We start from the raw sequence: 24123 nt of genomic DNA, 5'->3' as shown, positions 1-24123 counted from the left end.
TCCTATAATTATTTAATATATGACTTTTAAGACCTACAAGATCTGAGAAACATACATTCATTTACTTTAGCTTAATACTTGCAAAATACCTTTTCAAAATACCTTCCCTCTTGCATTGCCACATCCTTCCCCTTTCTCCAACCCTTGATCTTGGCAATCACTTCTCTGTTCTTTATCTCTAAAACTTTGTCATTTCAAGGATGTTATATAGAGTCATACAGTATGTAACTTTTTGAGATTGCTTTCAACTCAGCACAATTCCCTTGAGATCCACTGATGTTGCATATGTCCATAGTTCATCCCTTTATAATGTTGAGAGGTATATTCTGTAGTGCGGATGTATTCAGTTTGTTGAATCTTTCAACTTCTCAAGGACACCTGGGTTGTTTCTAGTTTGGGTCTATTGTGAATAAAGTTACTATGGACACCTGTGTACCGGTTTTTGTATAAACCGGTTTTCATATCTCTGGGATAAATGTCTAGGAGTGGAATTTCTGTTTAGCTTTCTTTTTTTTTTTTTTAAGGAAACTATCTTCCAACTTATCCTCTATCTAACTTCTAACTTATCCTCAACTATCCTCTAACATGTCTGTCTGTACAATTTAATATTCCCCCAAACAATGCTATGAGTGATCCATTTTCTCTGTATGCTTGCCAGATTCAGTGTTATATTTTTGAATTGAAGTATATTTGATTTGTAACTGTATTACTTTCAGGTATACAGAATGGTCATTTGATATTTTTGCAGATAATACTCCATTGTAAGTTATTACAAGATAATGGCTAATAAGATAATTCCCTGTGCTATACAATGTTTTTCTAGGACTTTTATAGTTTCAGGTCTTACATTTAGGTCTTTAAACCATTTTTTAGTTTACTTTTGTATACAGTGTGAGAGAATGCTCTAATATCTTATTTTACATGTAGTCATCCAGTTTTCCCAGCAACAACTTATTAAAGAGACAGTCTTTTCTCCATTGTATATAGTTGCCTCCTTTGTCATAGGTTAATTGATCATAGGTGTCTGGGTTTATTTCTGGCCTCTTTGTTCTGTAACATTGATCTGTGTCTGTTTTTCTGTCAGTAGCATGCTGCTTTCATTACTGTAGCTTTGCAGTACTGTCTGAAGTCTAGGAGGGTTATACTCCAGCTTTGTTCTTTTTTTTCTCAAGATTGCTTCTGCAATTCAAAGTCTTTTATGGTTCAATATGAATTTTAAGATTATTTGTTCTAGTTCTGTGAAAAATGTTCTGGGTATTTTGATAAGGATTGCTTTAAATCTGTAGATTGCTTTGGGCAGTACAGCTAGTTTAACAATATTAATTCTTCAAATCTAAGAGCACTTTGTCCATTGTTGTATCATCTTTGACTTTCATCATCAATGTTGTACAGTTTTCAGAGTATATGTATTTCACCTCCTTAGCTAGGTTTATTCCTATTTTATTTTTTAATGTCATTATAAATGCTATTGCTTTCTTATTCTCTGAAATTCCATTATTAGCATATAGAAATACAACAGATTTCTGTCTATTAATTTTGTACCCTGCAACCTTGCTGAATTTTCATTTATTATTTCTAATAGTTTTGGGGTGGAGACTTTAGGGTTTTTTCTATAAAGTATTATGTTATCTGCAAGAAGTGACAGTTTTACTTCTTCCCTTCCAATTTGGATACCTTCTACTTCTTTTTCTTTTCTGCGGTGGCTAGGACTTCCAATATTATGTTAAACAGAAGTGGAAAGAGCGGGCATTCTTCTCTTGTTCTTGAATTTACTGGGAAGGGTAATCATACCACTGAGTATGATTTTGGCTGTGGATTTGTCATAAACAGTCTTTATTATGCTGAGATAAGTTCCCTCTACACCCACTTTGATGACAACTTTTAATCCTGAGTAGATATGGAATTTTATCAAATGTTTTTCTGTGTCTATTGTGATGATCATGTGATTCTGAGCCTTCCATTTGTTAATGTGGTGTATCACATTGATTGATCTGCAAATGCTGAACCATCTCTATGACTCTGGAATAAATCCAACTTGATCATGGTATAAGACCCTTTTTATATATAGTCAGATTTGGTTCGCTAACATTTTGTTGTAGATTTTTACATTTATATTCATCAAAGATATTGGTCTGTGATTTTCTTTCTTTCTGGCATCTCTGTCTGGTTTGGGTATTGAGATAATGGTAGCCCATGGAATGAATGTGGGAATGTCAATTTTTTGGAATAGCTTGAGAAGAACAGATATTAGTTCTTATTCATATGTTTGGTAGGACTCCCCTGTAAAGCCATCTGGTCCTGGACTTTACTTCCAGCTTTTCTATTACAAATTCAATTTCACTGCTAGCAACCAGCCTCTTCAAACTGTCTTTTCTGTTTGTTTGTTTCAGTCTTGGCTGTTTGTATGTTTCTAGAAATTTGTCCATCTCTTCTGGTTTAGTTGCTAAGTGGCATCCAACTTTTGCGACCCCATGGACTGTAGCCTGCCAGGCTCCTCTGTCCATGGGATTCTCCAGGCAAGAATACCAGAGTGGGTTGCCATTTCCTTCTCCAGGGATCTTCCTAACCCAGGAATTGAACCCAGGTCTCCTGCATTGCAGGCAGATTCTTTACTACTGAGCTATGAGGAAAGTCCATCTCTTCTAGATTGTCCAAGTCATGGGCACATAACTGTTCATAATATTCTCTATGATTACTTTCTGTCTCTGCAGTATCAGTTGTTATTTCTCCTCTTCAATACTTACTTGGGTCCTCTTTTCTTCTTGGTGAGCCTGGCTAAAAGTTTATCAATTTTAAAATCTTTTTAAGAGACCAGCTCTTGGTCTCATTGATTTTTTTCTATTGTTTTTATGATCTGTATTTTATTTCTTCTCTGATCTTTATTATTTCATTTTTCTGCTGACTTTGGACTTTGTTTGCTCTTCTTTTTCTAATTCTTTTAGGCAATAGGTTAGGTTTTTAAGGTTTTCTTTGATTGTTTCTTGTGAGAAGTCTTAGCTCAGTTCAGTCACTCAGTCAGGTCCAACTCTTTGTGAACCCGTGAACTGCAGCATGCCAGGCTTCCCTGTCCATCGCCAACTCCCAGAGTTTACTCAAACTCATGTCCATTGAGTTGGTGATATATCGATATAGACATCAAGTCTCTATCACTATAAACTTCCCTCTCAGAACAGTTTTTGATGCATCCCCACTTTGGAAAGTTATATTTCCATTTTCATTTGTCTCGAGATATTTTCTGATTTCCTCTGATTTTGCTATTGACCATTTTTTTTTTTTAGTAGCATGCTGTTTACTTGCCACATGTTTGTTCTTTTCCCATTTTTCCTTCTGTAGTTGATTTCTAGTTTCACACCACTGTGCTCAGAAAAAATGCTTGATATAATTTCTTCCTCTTATATTTGTTGAAGTTTGTTTTGTGACCAAGTATATGATCTATCCTGGAGAATGTCCTATGTGCACTTGAAAAGAATGTATATTCTGCTGCTTTTGGATTTAATGTCCTATACATATCTATTAAATGAAAAGATGTTTGCCCTTCGGAAGGAAAACTATGACAAACCTAGATGGCATATTAAAAAGGAGAGACGTCACTTTGCCAACAAAGGTCCACATAGTCAAAGCTATGGTTTTTCCAGTTGTTAGGTATGTGAGATTGGACCATAAAGAAGGCTAAGCACTGAAGAATCGATGGTTTCAAATTGTGCTGCAGGAGAAAACTCTTGAGAGTCCCTTGGAGGGCAAGGAGATCAAACCAAATCTTTATCCTAAAGAAAATCAACCCTGAATATTCATTGGCAGGCCTGTTGTTGAAGTTGAAGATCCAATACTTTGGCCACCTGATGTGAACAGCTGACTCACTGGAAAAGACCCCGATGCTGGAAAAGACTGAAGGCAAAAGGAGAAAAGGGCAGCAGAGGATGAGATGGTTAGATAGCATCACTAACTCAATAGACATGAATCTGAGCAAACTCAGGGAGACAGTGGAGGAGACAGAAGCCTGGCATGCTACAGTCCATGGGATTGCACAAAGGTGGACACAATTTAGCAACTGAACAACAAGGTTCATTTGGTCTGCTATGTTAAGACCTCTGTTACCTTACTGATTTTGTCTGGATGACCTGTCCATTGATGTCAGTGGGTATTAAGGTCCCGTATTATTACTGTATCACTATTTTTTATTTCAGCCATTCTGATAGGTGTGTCTCAATATAGGTTTTTTTTTGACACATTATCTTATTACTCTCTTATGTCATCTGAAATTAACAGCCTGTTCACACATAATCCAAGAACACTCAAATAATAAAGCAAATATAATCATATATTAAAGATTGGTCTTCAAACATCATAGCCAATGATGTCACAGTTGCCTACAATCTCACCAACATAAAACCACATTCACATCTCAGTGGTCACCACACCATTCAGTAGAGTTTCCTTAACTGGGAGCGGTTTGAAGCTACTTGTTTGAGCACTATTGATATTTTTTCCCCAGCTCTGAATAGCTATAAGGAATTCAGCAGAGTTGGAGGAACCTGATCAATGTTGGCACAGTGCCAAAATGTGGCCAATCAAGGCTTTGAGTAAGCAACAGCAGTGCTGGGACCTTCTCTGTGAGATTATGGACAAACTGGGTCATGGTTCTAGGATGGAAAGCTCATGACCCCAGCTGGCCAGCTGAATCTCAATGTAGCTTTAATTTACACTTCCTTAATAGCAAATGAAGCTGAACATCTTTTCATGTATTTTTATATTTAAAGTAATTACTGTTATGTTAGGGCTTATGCCTGTACTTTCTGAAGTTCCAAACCATTTTAGATTATTTCTATTCTGTTGAGACAACTTCCTTTAGACCCTCTTTAGGAGGAAGTCAGCTAATAACAAATTCTCCTAGTTTTCTTTCATCTGAGAATATCTTCTTCATTTCCTTTTCATTTCTGGAGAATATATAATTTTGATTGACAAGTTTTTTCCTTCACCACTAAAAATGTGCCGTTTCTTTCCTTCATGATTTCTCCATAACTGTGAATGATGAACCACTGTCATTAAAACTGGTATTCACCTATGAGTGATGTATCATTTCTCTCTGGCTAGTTATAAGATTTTTTTCTTTGTCTTTAGTTTTCATAAGTTTCACTATTGGTGTGGGATTTTTTGAATTCATCCTACCTGGGATTTCCTAAGCAAAGGAAAAAAGGAAAGATGTAAGCATCTCAATACAGAGTTCCAAAGAATAGCAAGGAGAGATAAGAAAGCCTTCCTCAGCGATCAATGCAAAGAAATAGAGGAAAACAACAGAATGGGAAAGACTAGAGATCTCTTCAAGAAAATCCGAGATACCAAGCGAACGTTTCATGGAAAGATGGGCATGATAAAGGACAGAAATGGTATGGACCTAACAGGGGCAGAAGATATTAAGAAGAGGTGGCAAAAATACACAGAACTGTACAAAAAAGACCTTCACGACCCAGATAATCAGGATGGTGTGATCACTCACCTAGAGCCAGACATCCTGGAATGTGAAGTCAAGTGGGCCTTTGAAAGCATCACTACGAGCAAAGCTAGTGGAGGTGATGGAATTCCAGTTGAGCTATTTCAATTCCTGAAAGATGATGCTGTGAAAGTGCTGCACTCAATGTGCCAGCGTATTTGGAAAACTCAACAGTGGCCACAGGACTGGTAAAGGTCAGTTTTCATTCCAATCCCAAAGAAAGGCAAAGCCAAAGAATGCTCAAACTACCACACAATTGCACTCATCTTACACGCCAGTAAAGTAATGCTCAAATTCTCCAAGCCAGGCTTCAGCAGTACGTGAACTGTGAACTTCCTGATGTTCAAGCTGGTTTTAGAAAAGGCAGAGGAACCAGACATCAAATTGGAAACATCTGCTGGATCATCGAAAAAGCAAGAGAGTTCCAGAAAAACATCTGTTTTATTGACTATGCCAAAGCCTTTGACTGTGTGGATCATAATAAAACTGTGGAAAATTCTGAAAGGTATGGGAATACCAGCCTACCTGACCTGCCTCTTGAGAAATCTGTATGCAGGTCAGGAAGCAACAGTTCGAACTGGACATGGAACAACAGACTGGTTCCAAATAGGAAAAGGAGTACGTCAAGGCTGGATATTTTCACCCAGCTTATTTAACTTATATGTAGAGTACATCATGAGATATGCTGGGTTGGAAGAAGCACAAGCTGGAATCAAGACTGCCAGGAGAAATATCAATAACCTCAAATATGCAGATACCACCACCCTTATGGCAGAAAGTGAAGAGGAACTGAAAAGCCTCTTGATGAAAGTCAAAGTGGAGAGTGAAAAAGTTGGCTTAAAGCTCAACATTCAGAAAACGAATATCATGGCATCTGGTCCCATCACTTCATGGGAAATAGATGGGGAAACAGTGGAAACAGTGTCAGACTTTATTTTTTTGGGCTCCAAAACCACTGCAGATGGTGACTGCAACCATGAAATTAAAAGACGTTTACTCCTTGGAAGGAAAGTTATGACCAACCTAGACAGCATATTCAAAAGCAGAGATATTACTTTGCCAAGAAAGGTCTGTCTAGTCAAGGCTATGGTTTTTCCAGTGGTCATGTATGGATGTGAGAGTTGGACTGTGAAGAAGGCTGAGCGCCGAAGAATTGACGCTTTTGAACTGCGGTGTTGGAAAAGAGTCTTGAGAGTCCCTTGGACTGCAAGGAGATCCAACCAGTCCATTCTAAAGGAGATCAGCACTGGGTGTTCTTTGGAAGGAATGATGCTAAAGCTGAAACTCCAGTACTTTGGCCACCTCATGCAAAGAGTTGACTCATTGGAAAAGACTCTGATGCTGGGAGGGGTTGGGGGCTGGAGGAGAAGGGGACAACAGAGGATGAGATGGCTGGATGGCATCACTGATTCAATGGACATGAGTTTGAGTGAACCCCGAGAGGTAGTGATAGACAGGGAGGCCTGGCGTGCTGCAGTTCACGGGGTCGCAAAGAGTCGGACATGACTGAGCAACTGAACTGAACTGAATTCTGTTTAGGTTTATCATACACCTCCTGGCCCACTTTTGTAGGCTGCGGTTCCAGTAATTTAGTTTTCAGAGCCCTTATGGCACTATTCTGGTCTGGTACACTCACCTATTGCTGATGGAGCTCCTGTTTACTGCTGGAGTTTTTGTTTGCTTTCTGTAGGTGCTGCCCATGAAAGCAGAATACACTTCCCTAGGCCTAGTGCTGCTAGGTGGGAGGGTGGGAAAATGATATGCAGCAGGTCAGACAGCATTACCTTGGGCCCTCTCTAAGGGCTTTTTGGTATGGCAAGGTCCTCTACTCAATCACTGCTGGTGCTACCTGCAGGAATGGAAGGCTCTTATCTAGGCCATACAGTGCCACTAGATGAGAAGCAGGATACCAGACCATGGGGTGGAGAGTGCTCCTCTAGGCCCACAATCCAGGATGCCTGGTTTTGCTGTCATCTTATAAATTCAATTCAAAATCTTGAAATTTAGGCCTAGAACCAGCAGAGACAATGGTACCTTAGTCACCAAAGTCACCAACTGTGCTTTGGGTTAAGATTCAAATTTTAATTATATATTCCCTAGACTTCATAAAAAATTTATAACTAATCATAAGCACCATTAAATATATACCATTATGAAAAATATTTAAAGGTTGCTTTATTAAAAAATACTAAAATATAAATACTAGTACCCTTTTGCCTACTTAAAAATATTCTTTCTTTCCAAATATTCTAGTGTGGGGGGAGCACTTAGGGGGAGGGGAACTATCTTTTATACAAAATGGAATCTTTGAGCACTGATTTAAAGGAAAATGATACAAAAAAATTTGTTTTGTATGGGTACAAATACGATGGAAGAATGTGACACTGACTCATCTACACCAGGAAATGGCAAGCTTTTGATGTGACGGGTCTAACAGTATATATTTTAGGCTTTGCAGGCCATACTGTCTATGCACAACTACTGAACTCTGCAGTTGTGTAAAAGCAACCACAGAGAATATATAAACAAAGGAATGTAGCTGTGTTCCAATAAAACTTTATTTATAAAAACAGTCAGTGGGCCAGATTTGGTCCATATATTGTAGTTTGCTCACCTGAATTATCTCATGAAACCATAAAATTCAGAGCCAGAAAGGAACTTTGAGATCACTGAGTTAACATTTTTATTGGGCAAATGAGGATACCACAGCCCCAGTAGATGAAATAATTTCAGTTATTTCACCTGGCCAATGAATGGCAGCATCCAAACAAAAACTTTAAGGATGAGGTATTACTTCCAGTTCAGTATTCTGATGCATGGATGTGTAATGTTACTGTATTATGGATATGATTACTGGAACACAGTAGAGCATACAAATCAATGAGATTTTATTTAAAACTTACAAAATTAATTGGAAGAAAGATCTTCAGCCAAACTAAATTATGCTGAAGTAGAACAATTTGTGAGATCTTCTAAAATGAACGTCACAAGCAGAGGCTACTAACAATGCACAACAAATACAAAATGGAGATATTCAGAAAATGATGTTTAGGCAGCCAGGAAAAGTAGGGTAACTAGTAATGATGCATTTCTCTACTCATACGTGTACATTACACAAAACAAAGTATTTCCTTCTTCACCTGAACACACATGTTTAAGACTTATTATCTTAGGTTCACCACACTTCTCCTTTCAGCCAGAAAAAGCCCAAATACCTGTTGTTGGCAGACATGGTCACATGACTCTGCACTGGAACATCTTTGAATACTTCATTTCCAATAGTTGTTTGTAATGTGTAAGGCAGCATTTCAGCATCAGATTTAACTCCAAGAGGGTTTCCTTTGTTTCTTAATAGTGTTGAATTAGGTTTTTTGCTGACAGAAAAATCTGAAGAAAATCCTGGTTGTCTGAGGGTTGCTTTTGGTTTTCCTATGAAGTCAGGCATACATAATGGAATCAATTAGCTTTCCAAAACCCTGGTTTCATAATGTCACTCCCTTGCCCAGATGTTTTCTGTTGGTCTCTGTGCTCAGAACAGTTTGTAAGAATATGAGGAGGTGGCCATTAGAGGGTCGGTCAGCAGGGGAAGAGCAGATTGGTGTGTACTTAGCAGATGAGCTTCTTCAAAATGCGGCTTCATCTGCTAGGCAAGCCTGTTACTTTCCCTCCACTCACCAACTAACTTGGTGGCAGTCACCTCACATTCTTGCAAATGCAGCACACTCAGCAGTATCTTAGTCCTCCCATTGCTTCTCCACCAATTTGGATTCTTCCAACCGTGAGGGGTCTGGTTTCAAGTCTCCTCCTTGCCATGAAGCTCTCCACTGCCATTCTCACAGGGATTGCTCTCTTGCCTAGAACTCTCATTGTGGTATTCGGCATCTACTCTTTTATACTATCATTAAACTATGTCTTGAGAATTTAATTTTAGAAATGATTATTTTATAAGTTCCTTGAGAAAAATGATCAGTAAATACAGGCTGAGTTGCCTATATCTTTATGACTATATAATCCATGTTTTTCTAAAAATAGAGGATTTATAGTAAAAGATATGATTTCCTAAATAAGACATGAACTCAGTTGGTTCATCCAACATTCTATATGAGGCTTTCCCCTCAAATAACGAGCAAAACCACACTTTGCCATTGTAAGTTATGCTGAGTTACTTCACTTAATAAGTCATGCTTATGTTCACTTAAATTCAAACGGAAGTACTAGCTTCAGGATTTCTCCCTTGACAAATGAATGTTAACAAACATACGTGTTTATCATAAATACAAGCAATATTTTCATATGACAATGTATTCATAAACAGGCTTTACAATTTTAGCATGTGAAAAGATCTTACCTTCTAGAAAAAATGGCATGGTTTTCTTTACTCTCATCTGACAATTAACTTGCCGACCAGTTTTCCTTTTAGAACTCCTCTGTCGAGCCACAAGCTGAGCAATTCTTGCAGTTTCTGTGCAGGCCATGGCATAGCAAGTTATCTGATTATGAGACGTAAGGGAAAGGAGAAACATTTCTCAGATTCACTGGTAACCAGAGGCTGACTTCTCAAAGTGTATCTTTGCGAGTTTACATGTCCCAAATCAAGCTGTATGCAAATAGTCATGTCTCTTTCTTTCATAATGTTAGAGCTAAATTATATTTTCTGCAAGAAAAACCAAGCATAGTCCAGCACACTGAATAATCATTTTTCCTTAAACTGAAAAGTTCACTTATTTCTTAAACATGTTTTTATTAAGCATCTAAAATGTGCTAGGTATATAGGCTTAACAAATGAACCCAAAGAAACCTGTGATTTGTATACATTATCTCATATACTCTGTGAGATTTATTTTATTTCCATTTTATACATGGGAAAACAGAGGATCAGGAAAGTTAAGCAAACTTCTCAAGCCATGCAGTGAGGCTATCTCTCTGAATCCAAAGTACATACTTGTAACTGCTATTTGTACTATCTCCAAGAGACCACTAAATTCTAGTCTTGCCAATGAAATGGATTACCTGAGTAACTTGGGGCAAATCAGTTTACTTCAAAAACCCCAGTACTATCAGCTACAAAACAGGGAATAGCTTAGATCTGAGGTTTTCAAACTATTCAGTGGAGTCATAGGATTCCATGGAGGTGCCTCATGGGTGTGAGGGCAAGACAGGGCAAGCAAAGGCCCTGGAGCCTCTGGCATCTACTTAAAATACAGTAGCTCAGCTTTTTATATTAAAAAAAAAAGATAGGATATACAGGATATTTAAAAAAGGATTTGAAAACAGAATGTAGACTGCTGAGGTTAGACAATCTCTAGAGCCCCATCTAGTGGGGCTTTAATTTTAATTTTAAATTGAAATCAAGACAGGAAAGCAATGAGGTTTTACACCACAGCCAAAACATGCTCATAATCTTTGGTCCAGTATTTCTATTCCTGAAAATATAAGAATACAATTCAAAAGAAGAAAAATTACATACCCAAATATGTACATTAGGGGTTATTTTAATAGTCAAAACCTGGAAACATCAAAAATGTCCCAAAAAGAAGAAGAGTTGAGTAATTTATAGCACAGTAACTATATGAAGCACTACTAAATTACTAATTCATTCAGACATTTGATCATTTATACATTCAACACATATTTATTAAGCATCAAAAGTCAGGGGCAAAAAAAACAAAAGAAAAACCAATCCCTTATCCATAAGAAACTGATGAAGAAAAGAGAGGCAAAGAGACTAAACAGAAAACGTTATGTCAAGTGTTATACTGAATGTATTATAAGAGGCCAAGCAGACAGAAAGTGGGGCTTAAATCTTTCTGGGAGAACCAGGGACATTGAAGAAAGTTTTACTATTAATATAATATTTGATTAATTTATACTTTCTCCTTATATAAACTGTATTACAGATTAGGCAAACCTTTGCTGTGTGCTGTGCTGTGTTTGGTTGCTTCAGTCATGTTCAACTCTTTGTGACCCCATGGACTGTAGCCTCCCAAGCGCCTCTGTCCATGGGATTCTCCAGGCAACAATACTAGAGTGGGTTGCCATGCCTTCCTCCAGGGGATCTTCCCAACCCAGGGATCAAATCCAGGTCTCCTGCATTGCAGGTGAATTGTTTACTGTCTGAGCCACCAAGAAAGGCCACTCTCCTAACCCTGGGCCCCTTTTCTCCTCTACCCAATGCCTCTCTGACTCACCCCCACACCAGAGGAACAACTATTCTAATTTTTTGTGAGAAATACCTCAGACCTGCGCTACATATTTACATATGAAACATACCTCCAAAATATACTGATTTGGGCGGGGTAGACACCTTTCTGTCTTGGGTGGTAGTTTGTCCAATCTTTCATACTGTATATTGGACAGACAACAAGAAGCAAAACTACTGAGTCATAGGGGATATGTAATAAAAAAATTTACTTGCTACCACTCAATTGCCCATATTACATATAAAACATGATTCCAGAGGAACTAGAAGATTTAAAATTGTAGGATAATCACTATTACTAAAGGAAAGGTGAGAACAGGCTAGGGACAGAAGGGCCTAAAGACAGGGAGAACAGTAGGGAAGGCCCTGTAATAACCAAAAGTGCTGAATGATCAAGTAGAGGCTTGACTAGGATCAAGACAGTAGGAACAGATAGGGGTCAGGTCAGATTATCAGAATTTTAAAGTATCTATTGGCTTCAGTAATCAGGAGGTCACTAGTGACCTAGGCCAAACAGCTGTGGCAGGCCTATAATGAGTGGTATGATATTTAGGCAGTTAAGGTCTCTAATACAGTTATTTTGTGTGGACACTGAGACTGAGTAAACTTGAAATTTTTTAACTTAATATGGTTAAAATCCTATTTTTATAACAAAGAATTTGAGGGTAAAACAAAAGACATGAGAATCTAGGCTGTGCTTTGGATGCAATTCTCTATCACTACTAACTTTGGCTTCCCTGATAGCTCAGTTGGTAAAGAATTTGCCTGCAATGCAGGAGATCCCGGTTCAGTTCCTGGGTTGGGAAGATCTGCTGGAGAAGGGACAGGCTACTCACTCCAGTATTCTGGCCTGGAGAATTCTATGGACTGTATAGTCCATGGGGTCACAAAGAGTTGGACATGAGTCTTTCACTTCATTTCACTTCTTCACTAATCTTGGCTAGTGCTTTTCACTTTGACTTCCATCCTAATTATGAGGCTGGAAGTACCAGACAGGCAATTAAGAACTGGCTTGCCTCTTTTGAAACACAGTTACCTTCTTACCTCTCCAGACCTACTAGTCTCTATCCTGACAACTGCTGGCACACTTCTCAGATAGGCTTCTAGCGTAGGATAGCCCAATTGCTTGAAAGGGATCCAGTCTCCAGTTAGGGATCTGTACTCTCCTTGGAGCCGGGGTAATGCTATTCCATTCTTATGAGACTGCAGAACAGCCCGTAGCATTTTTGAAACCAGATCTGCTTCCAGCATCTTCACCTACGAGAACATGGTAAAAGGTTACTATAATGATGCATTAGGCTGTGAATTCAAATATATTTTCAGAGTTTTCACTTGTTTGTATATTTCATAAACTGCTGCTGAATACTTTATGTGCTATTACAATACAGGGAAATAACTGTTATGGCAGAGAAAAGCATGGAATACTATGAAGAAAACAAGGGAAGTCAGAAAGGCATAAAGACTAGCCTGGGGAAAGGAAGATATCAGGGAATGTTTCCCAGATGAGAGGAGGTCTGATGGAGTTCTAAAGGACAAGGTGCAATCAGTCAGGCAAGGAAGAAAAGGATGTGTGGAGGCTGGGGTCAGGGATGGGGAAAGGTATCAGCCCCAAGTAGAGGGAAGAGAAAATTCAAAAGGCACACAGGTGAGAGAGAAGCACATGGTTGGTTCTGAGAACTCTAGGCAGTTGAGCGGTGGGACATGAATGACTAAAGACTCTAAGCTAAGGACTGAAAGATGGAAATGCAAGAAGTGAGAAGAGGCAGACCCAGAAGAGACTACTTACTATATTATGCTAGTATGTTTGCATTTTTGCCAAAATTAACGTGAGACCCTTGGAGGGATTTTAAATAGCAGAATAAAATGATCAACTCTGCATTTTAAGATCACTCTTTAGTATCAAGGAAAATAAACTAGAAGGAAAAAGATAAATGAGTTGTAAGAATTGAAGATATGGAAATCTGAAAATAGGGCCTTGGAATGCTGATACAAAAAATCAGTATCAGAGCTAATCAGGAAGTAGGATTAACAGGAATTGATTAACTGTTTGAATTACAAGGGACACCTCCAAATTTCTAGCTTAGAAGCATGGTGGATAGTAATGGGAAGAGACGAGTTTGCAGGAGAGGAAGGGAGTGAAATAATTTTGGACATATGGAAGTTGGATGCCTTTAGGGCAGCCACGTAGTTATATTTATTAGGAACTCAGGTTACAAGTCTGAGCTGCTTATAGATTTGTTGGTCTTCAGCATATATGTGGTATTTGGTGTTCAAGGGGTCAAAAATAAGGTTAAGGTTAGACTCCTGTGGAAGGCTGCCACTTAAGAGATGGGCAGAGAAGGAAGTTCCATAAAAGGCCTTGAGAGGTGGCAGTCCTAAGATGGCAGAGGAACAGGATGGGGAGACCACTTTCTCACCCACAAATTCATCAAAAGATCACTTGAATGCTGAGCAACTTCCACAAAACAACTTCTGGATGCTGGTGGAGGACACCAGGCCCCTAGAAAGGCAGCCCATTCTCTTTGAAAGGAGGTAGGACAAAATATAAAAGATAAAAAGAGAGACAAAAGATTCAGGGACCGAGACCTGTCCTGGGGAGAGAGTCATAAACAAGGAGAAGTTTCCATACAGCACCAGCGGGTCTGTGGGGAGTTTTGGAATCTCAGAGGGCAACATAACTGGGAGGGGAAAAAAAAAAACCCCACAGAATACACGCCTAACCACAACTCCCAGTGGAGAAGTAGCCCAGATGCCCATGTCTGTGCTGGACAGGGAGGCACTGGCTGCATGCTTAGGGTAAGGACAGGGCCTGAATGCCCTGAGGACCATCTGAGGGAGCTAACCTGAGATAGCAACCCAAACTGTGGGATAGCCAGAGAGAGAGAAAAAAAGAGAGAACTTTCCCACGAAAGGCTCTAACCTAACCCGCAACTTGGCCCGCTCACAGAACAAAGGATTGAGCCAACACCAAAGGAGAGCTAGCCGGCTGCGTACAGGCTCCTCCCCACAACCAGAAGCAGAGAGGCAGGTGTGTGACAGCCAGAGCTGGAAGGGGACAATCTCAGCCCCAGAGACCAGCATCCTCCAACAAACTGTGAGCAGGCTCCCAGTTGCTAACCACATCTTCCTGGGACCCTAGATGGTTGACATCTGCCAGGAGGGTCGCTCTGAGATTAGCTCCCCAGAGGAGACACGGCACACCCGGGAAACCAAGCAGCCAGGACCAGGGTGGTGATTAAGACACATGGCCCACCTGGGACAGTGCACTCGCCAAGCACCTGGACACCTGAGCTGCTCGGACCTGGAAAGGGCACAAAACGCACGCCCAACCAAGTCTGTGCCCTTGCAGAGTACCCGAGAACCTGAACCTGAGCAGCTTACACCTGGGAAGTGCACGAAATGCAGGGCCCACTTTGGACAGCACCCCTGCAGAGCAACCTGGAGCCTGAGGAGTGTAGACTCAGAAAGCACACGCCACCCTGAGCTGGGGCGGTGTGGTCCATACTGCAAGCACTCCCCACACATGCCACTGATATCTTGTTTGCAATGTTCCTCCCTCCCCACAACACAACTGAACAAGTGAGCCTAAATAAGTGGACCACCTTCACCCCCTTGTGTCAGGGTGGGAATTAAGACATTGAAGAGACCTGCAAGCAGAGGAAGCCAAAATAAACGAAGAAGAGGGAAAAGCTCTGGGAGTGACAGGTGCAACAGATTAAAACCCTGTAGTTAACATTGACTAAGCACTGGAAGAGGCCTATAGATCTTGAGAAGAAGTACAAGCTGGAACAAGGAACTATATGAAACTGAACTGACCCCACAAAGCCTACAACAGCTCCAGAGAAATTCCTAGATCTATTTTTACTATTATCATTTTTTAATATTTTAAAGTTCTTTATTACTTCTTTTATTTTCATTTTGATAACCTACTATTACCTTGCAAAAAAAACCCTATTTTTAAAGAAAATTTCATATATATTTTTTTTATCATTTTTGTGATTTTGTTTTGTATTTCTAATATTGTATTTTTGAGAGTCTAACCTCTACTCTAGATTTTTAAACTTTGCTTTTTTATATTTGTTATCAATTTTGTACCTTTAAGAATCTAATTTTCAGTATCTATTTTCACTTAGGGGTGTGATTATTGGCTTGACTGCTCTCTCCCCTTTTGACTTTCTGTTTTCTCCCCCAGTCACCTCTGTCTCCTCCTTCCTCTCTGGGTGTTCCAGGATGTGAAGAACACTTAGGGAACTGATGACTGGCTAGATTGCTCTCTCCCCTTTTGATTCTCCCTCTTCTCCTCCTGGTTACTCTATCTCCCTCCTCCCTCTTCTCTTCTCCATGTAACTCTGTGAACCTCTCTGGGCGTCCCTCACTGTGGAGAATTTTTTCACCATTAACCTAGGTTCCTGTAAGAATAAGACCGAAAGCCAGAGGCAGGAGGCTTAAATCCAGAGAACGCCTCATTCCAGAGAACATTAATAGACAAGAGCTCGTCCAAAAGCCTTCCTACCTACGATGAAACCAAGCTCTACCCAAGAGCCAAAAAGTTCCAGAGCAAGACATACCACGCTAATTCTCCAGCAATGCAGGAACACAAGCCTGAGCATTAAAATACAGGGTGCCCAAAGCCATATCAAACCCACAGACACCCAAAAACTCATTATTGGACATTTCATTGCACTTCAGAGAGAACAGATTCTGCTCCACCCACCAGAACACAGATGCAAACTCCCCTAACCAGGAAACCTTGACAAGCCACTAGTCCAACCCCACCCACAGGGAGCAAGCTCCACAATAAAAGAGGAACCACAAACTTCCAGCCTACAGATATGCCACCCCAAACACAGCAATCTAAACAAAATGAAAAGGCAGAGAAATGCTCAGCAGGTAAGGGAACATGATAAATGCCCACCAAACCAAACAAAGGAGGAAGAGATAGGGAGTTTACCTGACAAAGAATTCACAATAATGATAGTAAAGATGATTCAAAATCTTCTAAAGAAAATGGAGTTACAGATAAACAGACTAGAGACAAAGATTGAGAAGATGCAAGAAATGTTTAACAAGGACCTAGAAGAAATTATTGCCAAATTCAGACTTAAACTGAACAAAGTAGGGAAAGCCATGAGACCATTCAGGTATGACCTAAATCAAATCCCTTATGATTATACAGTGGAAGTGAGAAATAGATTTAAGGGACTAGATCTGATAGATAGAGTGCCTGATGAACTATGGATGGAGGTTCATGACACTGTACAAGAGACAGGGATCAAGACCATCCCATGGAAAAGAAACACAAAAAAGCAAAATGGCTGTCTGAGAAGGCCTTACAAATAGCTATGAAAAGAAGAGAAACGAAAAGCAAAGGAGAAAAGGAAAGATATAAGCATTGGAATATAGAGTTCCAAAGACTAGCAAGGAGAGATAAGAAAGACTTCCTCAGCGATCAATGCAAATTAAACAGAGGAAAACAACAGAATGGGAAAGACTAGAGATCTCTTCAAGAAAATTAGAGATACCAAGGGAACATTTCATGCAAAGATGGGCTCGATAAAGGACAGAAATGGTATGGACCTAACAGAAGCAGAAGATATTAAGAAGAGGTGGCAAGAATACACAAAAGAACTGTACAAAAAAGATCTTCATGACCCAGATAATCAGGATGGTGTGATCACTCACCTAGAGCCAGAAATCCTGGAATGTGAAGTCAAGTGGGCCTTAGAAAGCATCACTACGAACAAAGCTAGTGGAGGTGATGGAATTCCAGTTCAGCTATTTCAAATCCTGAAAGATGATGCTATGAAAGTGCTGCACTCAATATGTCAGCAAATTTGGAAAACTCAGCAGTAGCCATAGGACTGGAAAAGGTCAGTTTTCATTCTAATCCCAGAAAAAGACAATGCCAAAGAATGCTCAAACTACCACACAATTGCACTCATCTCACACACTAGTAAAGTAATGCTCAAAATTCTCCAAGCCAGGCTTCAGCAATACGTGAACCGTGAACTTCCAGATGTTCAAGCTGGTTTTAGAAAAGGCAGAGGAACCAGAGATCAAATTGCCAACATCAGCTGGATCATCAAAAAAGCAAGAGAGTTCCAGAAAAACATCTATTGCTGCTTTATTGACTGTGTCAAAGCCTTTGACTGTGTGGATCACAATAAACTGTAGAAAATTCTGAAAGAGATGGGAATACCAGCCCACCTGACCTGCCTCTTGAGAAACCTATATGCAGGTCAGGAAGCAACAGTTAGAACTGGACATGGAACAATAGACTGGTTCCAAATAGGAAAAGGAGTACATCAAGGCTGGATATTTTCACCCAGCTTATTTAACTTATATGCAGAGTACATCATGAGAAACGCTGGGCGGGATGAGGCACAAGCTGGAATCAAGATTATCAAGATAAATATCAAGAAATATCAAGAGAAATATCTGAGAAATAACCTCATATATCCAGAGGAACTAAAAAGCCTCTTGATGAAAGTGAAAGTAGAGAGTGAAAAAGTTGGCTTAAAGCTCAACATTCAGAAAACGAATATCATGGCATCTGGTCCCATCACTTCATGGGAAATAGATGGGGAAACAGTGGAAACAGTGTCAGACTTTATTTTGGGGGGCTCCAAAATCACTGCAGATGGTGACTGCAGCCATGAAATTAAAAGACACTTGTTCCTTGTAAGAAAAGCTATGACAAACCGAGTCAGCATATTCAAAAGCAGAGACATTACTTTGCCAAGAAGGGTCCGTCTAGTCAAGGCTATGGTTTTCCCAGTGGTCATGTATGGATGTGAGAGTTGGACTGTGAAGAAAGCTGAGCACTGAAGAATTGATGCTTTTGAACTGCGGTGTTGGAGAAGACTCTTGAGAGTCCCTTGGACTGCAAGGAGATCCAACCAGTCCATTCTGAAGGAGATCAGTCCTGGGTGTTCACTGGAAGGACTGATGCTAAAGCTGAAACTCCAATACTTGGCCACTTCATGCAAAGAGTTGACTCGTTGGAAAAGACTCTGATGCTGGGAGGGGTTGGGGGCTGGAGGTGAAGGGGACAACAGAGGATGAGATGGCTGGATGGCATCACTGACTCGATGGACGTGGGTCTGAGTGAACTCTGGGAGTTGGTGATGGACAGGGAGGCCTGGCAAGCTGCGATTCATGGGGTTGCAAAGAGTCCGACACGACTGAGCAACTGAACTGAACTGAGAAGAAACAAAAAAGTCAATCAATAATGAACAACACAATAACTGAGATCAAGAGTACTCTGAAGGGAACCAACAGGTGAATAACTGAGGCAGAAGATAGCATAAGTGAGGTGGAAGACAGAATGGTGGAAATGAATGAAGCAGAGAGGAAAAAAGAATTAAAAGAAGTGAGGACAACCTCAGAGAGCTCTGGGACAATGTTAAATGCCCTAACATCCAAATCATAGGAGTCCCAGAAGAAGAAGACAAAAAGAAAAGGCATGAGAAAATACTTGAGATAATAGTTGAAAACTTCCCTAAAATGGGGAAGGAAATAGTCCAAGAAACCCAGAGTCCCAGATAGGATAAACCCAAGGCAAAATACCCCAAGACACAATAATCAAATTAATGAAGATCAAACACAAAAAGCAAATATTAAAAAGCAGCAAGAGAAAAGCAACAAATAACACACAAGGGATCTCCATAAGGATAACAGCTAATCTTTCAATAAAAACTCTTCAGGCCAGAAGGGAATGGCAGGACATACTTAAAGTGATGAAAGAGGGAAACCTACAACCCACATTACTGTACCCAGCAAGGATCTCATTCAAATATGAAGGAGAAATCAAAAGTTTTACAGACAAGCAAAAGCTGAGAGAATTCAGCACCACCAAACCAGCTCTTCAACGAATGCTAAAGGATCTTCTCTAGACAGGAAACACACAAAAGGTTTATAAACTTGAACCCAAAACAACGAAGTAAGTGGCAACAGGATAATACTTATCAATAATTACCTTAAATGTAAATGGGTTGAATGCCACAACCAGAGGACAAAGGCTGTCTGAATGGATACAAAAACAGGACCCCTATATAAGAGACCCACCTCAAACCAAGGGACACATAGAGACTGAAAGTGAAGTGCTAGAAAAAGATATTTCATGCAAATGGGGACCAAAAGAAAGCAGGAGTAGCAATACTCATATCAGATAAAATAGACTTTGAAATAAAGGCCGTGAAAAGAGACAAAGAAGGACACTACATAATGATCAAAGGATCAATCCACGAAGAAGATATAACAATTATACATGCACCCAACATAGGAGCAACACAACATGTAAGGCAAATGCTGACAAGTATGAAAGAGGAAATTAACAGTAACACAATAATAGTGTGACTTTAATACCCCACTCACACCTATGGAGAGATCCACCAAACAGAAAATTAGCAAGGAAACACACACTTTAAATGATACAACGGACCAGTTAGACCTAATTGATAGCTATAGGACATTTTACCCCAAAACAATGAATTTCACCTTTTTCTCAAGTGCACATGGAACATTCTCCAGGATAGATCACATCCTGGGCCATAACTCTAGCCTTGGTAAATTCAAAAAAGTTAAAATCATTTCAAGCATCTTTTCTGATCACAATGTGGTAAGATTAGATATCAACTACAGGAAAAACAGCTATTAAAAATACAAACATATGGAGGCTAAACAACACATTTCTGAATAAAACAAATCACAGAATAAAAAAGAAATCCAGTATCATGCATTGAACCTGGACTGGTGATTCGTTTCATATATGATATTATACATGTTTCAATACAATATTGTAAAGTAATTAACCTCCCATTAAAATAAATAAATTTATATTAATAAAGCAAAAAATAAATAAATAAATTACCCTAAAAAAAAAAAGAAATCAAAATATGCATAAAAACAAGTGAAAATGAAAACACAACAATACAAAACCTATGGGATTCAGTAAAAGCAGTGCTAAGGGGACGGTTCATAGCAATATAAGCTTACCTCAAGAACAAGAGAAAAATCAAAGAAATAACCTAACTTTATACATAAAGCAACTAGAAAAAGAAGAAATGAAGAACCCCAGGGTTAGTAGAAGGAAAGAAATCATAAAAATTAGGGCAGAAATAAATGAAAAAGAAACAAAGGAGACTATAGCTAAAATCAACAAAATTAAAAGCTGGTTCTTTGAGAAGATAAATAAAATAGACAAATTACTAGCCAGACTCATCAAGAAACAAAGGGAGAAAAGTCAAATCAACAAACTTCGAAATGAAAATGGAGAAATCACAACAGACAACACAGAAATACAAAGGATCATGACACTACTATCAGCAACTATATGACAATAAAATGGACAACTTGGAAGAAACAGACAAATTGTTAGAAAAGTATAATCTTCCAAAACTGAGCCAGGAAGAAATAGAAAATCTTTACAGACCTATCACAAGTACAGAAATCAAAACTGTAATAAAAAATATTCCAACAAACAAAAGCCCAGGATCAGATGGCTTCACAGGTGAATTCCACCAAAAATTTACAGAAGAGCTAACACGTATCCTACTCAAACTATTCCAGAAAATTGCAGAGGAAGGTAAACTGCCAAACTCATTCTATCAGGCCATCATCACCTTAATACCAAAACCAGACAAAGATGCCACAAAAAAAGAAAATGACAGGCCAATATCACTGATGAATACAGATGCAAAAATCCTCAACAAAATTCTAGCAAACAGAATCCAACAACATTTTAAAAAGATCATACATCATGACCAAGTGGGCTTTATACCAGGAATTCAAGGATTCTTCAATACTCACAAAACAATCAATGTGATATACCATGTTAACAAATTGAAAGATAAAAACCATATGATTATCTAAATAGATGCAGAGAAAGCCTTGGACAAAATTCAATATCCATTTATGATTAAAAAAAAAACCCTCCAGAAAGCAGGCATAGAAGGAACACACATTAACATAATAAAAGCCATATATGATAAACCCACAGCAAACATTATCCTCAATGGTGAAAAATTGAAAGCATTTCTGCTGAAGTCAGGAACAAGACAAGGGTGCCCACTCTCACCACTACTATTCAACACAGTTTGAATAGTAGTTTGGAAGCTCTGGCCACAGCAATCAGAGCAGAAAAAGAAATAAAAGAAATCCAGATTGGAAAAGAAGAAGCAAAACTCACTGTTTGCAGATGACATAATACTCTACATAGAAAACCCTAAAGACTCCACCAGAAAATTACTAGAGCTAATCAATGAATATAGTAAAGTTGCAGGATATAAAATTAACATACAGAAATCCCTTGCATTCCTATACACTAATCATGAGAAAACAGAAAGAGAAATTAAGGAAACAATTCCATTCACCACTGTGATGAAAAGAATAAAATACTTAGGAATAAATCTACCTAAAGAAACAAAAGATCTATGTATAGAAAACTAAAATACACAGATGAAAGAAATAAAAAATGACACAAATAGATGGAGAAATATACCATGTTCATGGATCAGAATAATCAATATAGTGAAAATGAGTATACTACCCAAAGCAATCTATAGATTCAATGTAATCCCTATCAAGCTACCAACGGTGTTTTTCAGAGAACTAGAACAACTAATTTCAAAATTTGTATGGAAATACAAAAAACCTCAAATAGCCAAAGCAATCTTGAGAAAGAAGAATGGAACTAGAGGAATCAACCTGCCTGATTTCAGACTATACTACAAAGCTACAGTCATCAAGACAGTATGATACTGGCACAAAGACAGAAATATAGACAAATGGAACAAAATAGAAAGCCCACAGATAAATCCACACATCTATGGAACCTTATCTTTGACAAAGGAGCCAAGAATATACAATGCAGAAAAGGCAATCTCTTTAACAAGTGGTGCTGGGAAAACTGGTCAACCACCTGTAAAAGAATGAAACTAAAACATTAACACTGTACACAAAAATAAACTCAAAATGGATTAAAGATCTAAATGTAAGATCAGAAACTACAACCGGAGGAAAACATAGACAAAACACTCTCTGACATAAATCACAGTAGGATCCTCTATGACCCACCTCCCAGAGTAACGGAAATAAAAGCAAAAATAAACAAATGGGACCTAATTAAACTTAAAGCTTCTGTGCAACAAAGGAAACTCTAAGCAAGGTGAAAAGACAGCTTTCAGAATTGGAGGAAATAATAGCAAACAAAGCAACTGACAAAAGAATTCATCTCAAAAATATACAAGCAGCTCATGAAGAGAAGGCAATGGCACCCCACTCCAGTTCTCTTGCCTGGAAAGTCCCATGGACGGAGGAGCCTGGTAGGCTGCAGTCCATGGGGTCGCTAAGAGTCAGCACGACTGAGCCACTTCACTTTCGCTTTTCACTTTCATGCACTGGAGAAGGCAATGGCACCCCACTCCAGTATTCTTGCCTGGAGAATCCCAGAGACAGAGGAGCCTAATGGGCTTCCGTCTATGGGGCCGCACAGAGTCGGACACGACTGAAGCGACTTAGCACAGCATGCAGCTCAATACCAAAACAAGTGACCCAATCAAAAAATGGACCAAAGAACTAAACAGACATTTCTCCACAGAAAATATACAGATGGCTAACAAACACATGAAAAGATGCTCAACATTATTCATTATCAGAGAAATTCAAATCAAAACCACAATGAGGTACCATCTCATGCTGGTCAGAATGGCTGCTATCAAAAAGTCTACAAACAATAAATGCCGGAGAGGATGTGGAGAAAAGGGAATCCTCTTGTACCGTTGGTGGGAATGCAAACTAGTACAGCCACTATGGAGAACAGTGTGCAAATTCCTTGAAAAACTGTAAATAGAACTGCTTTATGACCCAGCAATCCCACTGCATGGCATACACACCAAGGAAACCAGAATTTAAAGAGTTACGTGTACTACAATGTTCATCACAGCACTGTTTACAATAGCTAGGACATGGAAGCAACCTACATGTCCATTAGCAGACAAATGGATAAGAAAGCTGTAGTACATATACACAGCGGAATATTACTCAGCTATTAAACGCATTTGAATCAGTTCTAATGAGGTGGATGAAACTGGAGCCTATTATACAGAGTGAAGTAAGTCAGAAAGAAAAACACCAATATAGTAAATTAACACATATATATGGAATTTAGAAAGATGGTAATGATGACCCTATATGCAAGACAGCAAAAGAGACACAGATATGAAGAACAGACTTTTGGACTCTTGTGGGAGAAAGCGAGGGTGGGATGATTTGAGAGAACAGCATTGAAACATGTATTTTACCATATGTGCAACAGATCACCAGTCCAAGTTCAATTCATCAAACAGGGCACTCAAAGCCAATGCACTGGGACAACCCTGAGGGATGGGATGGGGAGGGAGGTGGGAGGGGGGTCTGGGATGGGGGACACATGTAC

At 39.2% G+C, this 24123-nt stretch overlaps 1 protein-coding gene and 1 pseudogene across 2 annotated transcripts in view; both read right to left on the bottom strand.

Moving 5' to 3' along the window:
* Window positions 1–24123, bottom strand: part of TDRD7 (tudor domain containing 7) — a 99860-nt gene that overhangs the window by 60055 nt on the left and 15682 nt on the right. For both annotated transcript variants that reach the window (XM_018052198.1, XM_018052199.1), the window contains exons 2-4: window positions 12732–12944; window positions 9837–9978; window positions 8704–8917 (exon numbers count right to left, since the gene is read on the bottom strand). In XM_018052198.1, the coding sequence (XP_017907687.1) occupies window positions 8704–8917; window positions 9837–9978; window positions 12732–12938 (563 nt within the window). In that variant the 5' untranslated portion in view covers window positions 12939–12944. The remainder of the gene's footprint in view (window positions 1–8703; window positions 8918–9836; window positions 9979–12731; window positions 12945–24123) is intronic.
* LOC102168347 lies at window positions 4017–4636 on the bottom strand (annotated as a pseudogene).

This window comes from Capra hircus, chromosome 8, assembly GCF_001704415.2.
Source record: "Capra hircus breed San Clemente chromosome 8, ASM170441v1, whole genome shotgun sequence".
Taxonomy (NCBI): Eukaryota; Metazoa; Chordata; class Mammalia; order Artiodactyla; family Bovidae; genus Capra; species Capra hircus.
The sequence above is the reverse complement of the archived record's forward strand: the minus strand, read 5'-3'. Positions and strand labels throughout refer to the sequence as shown.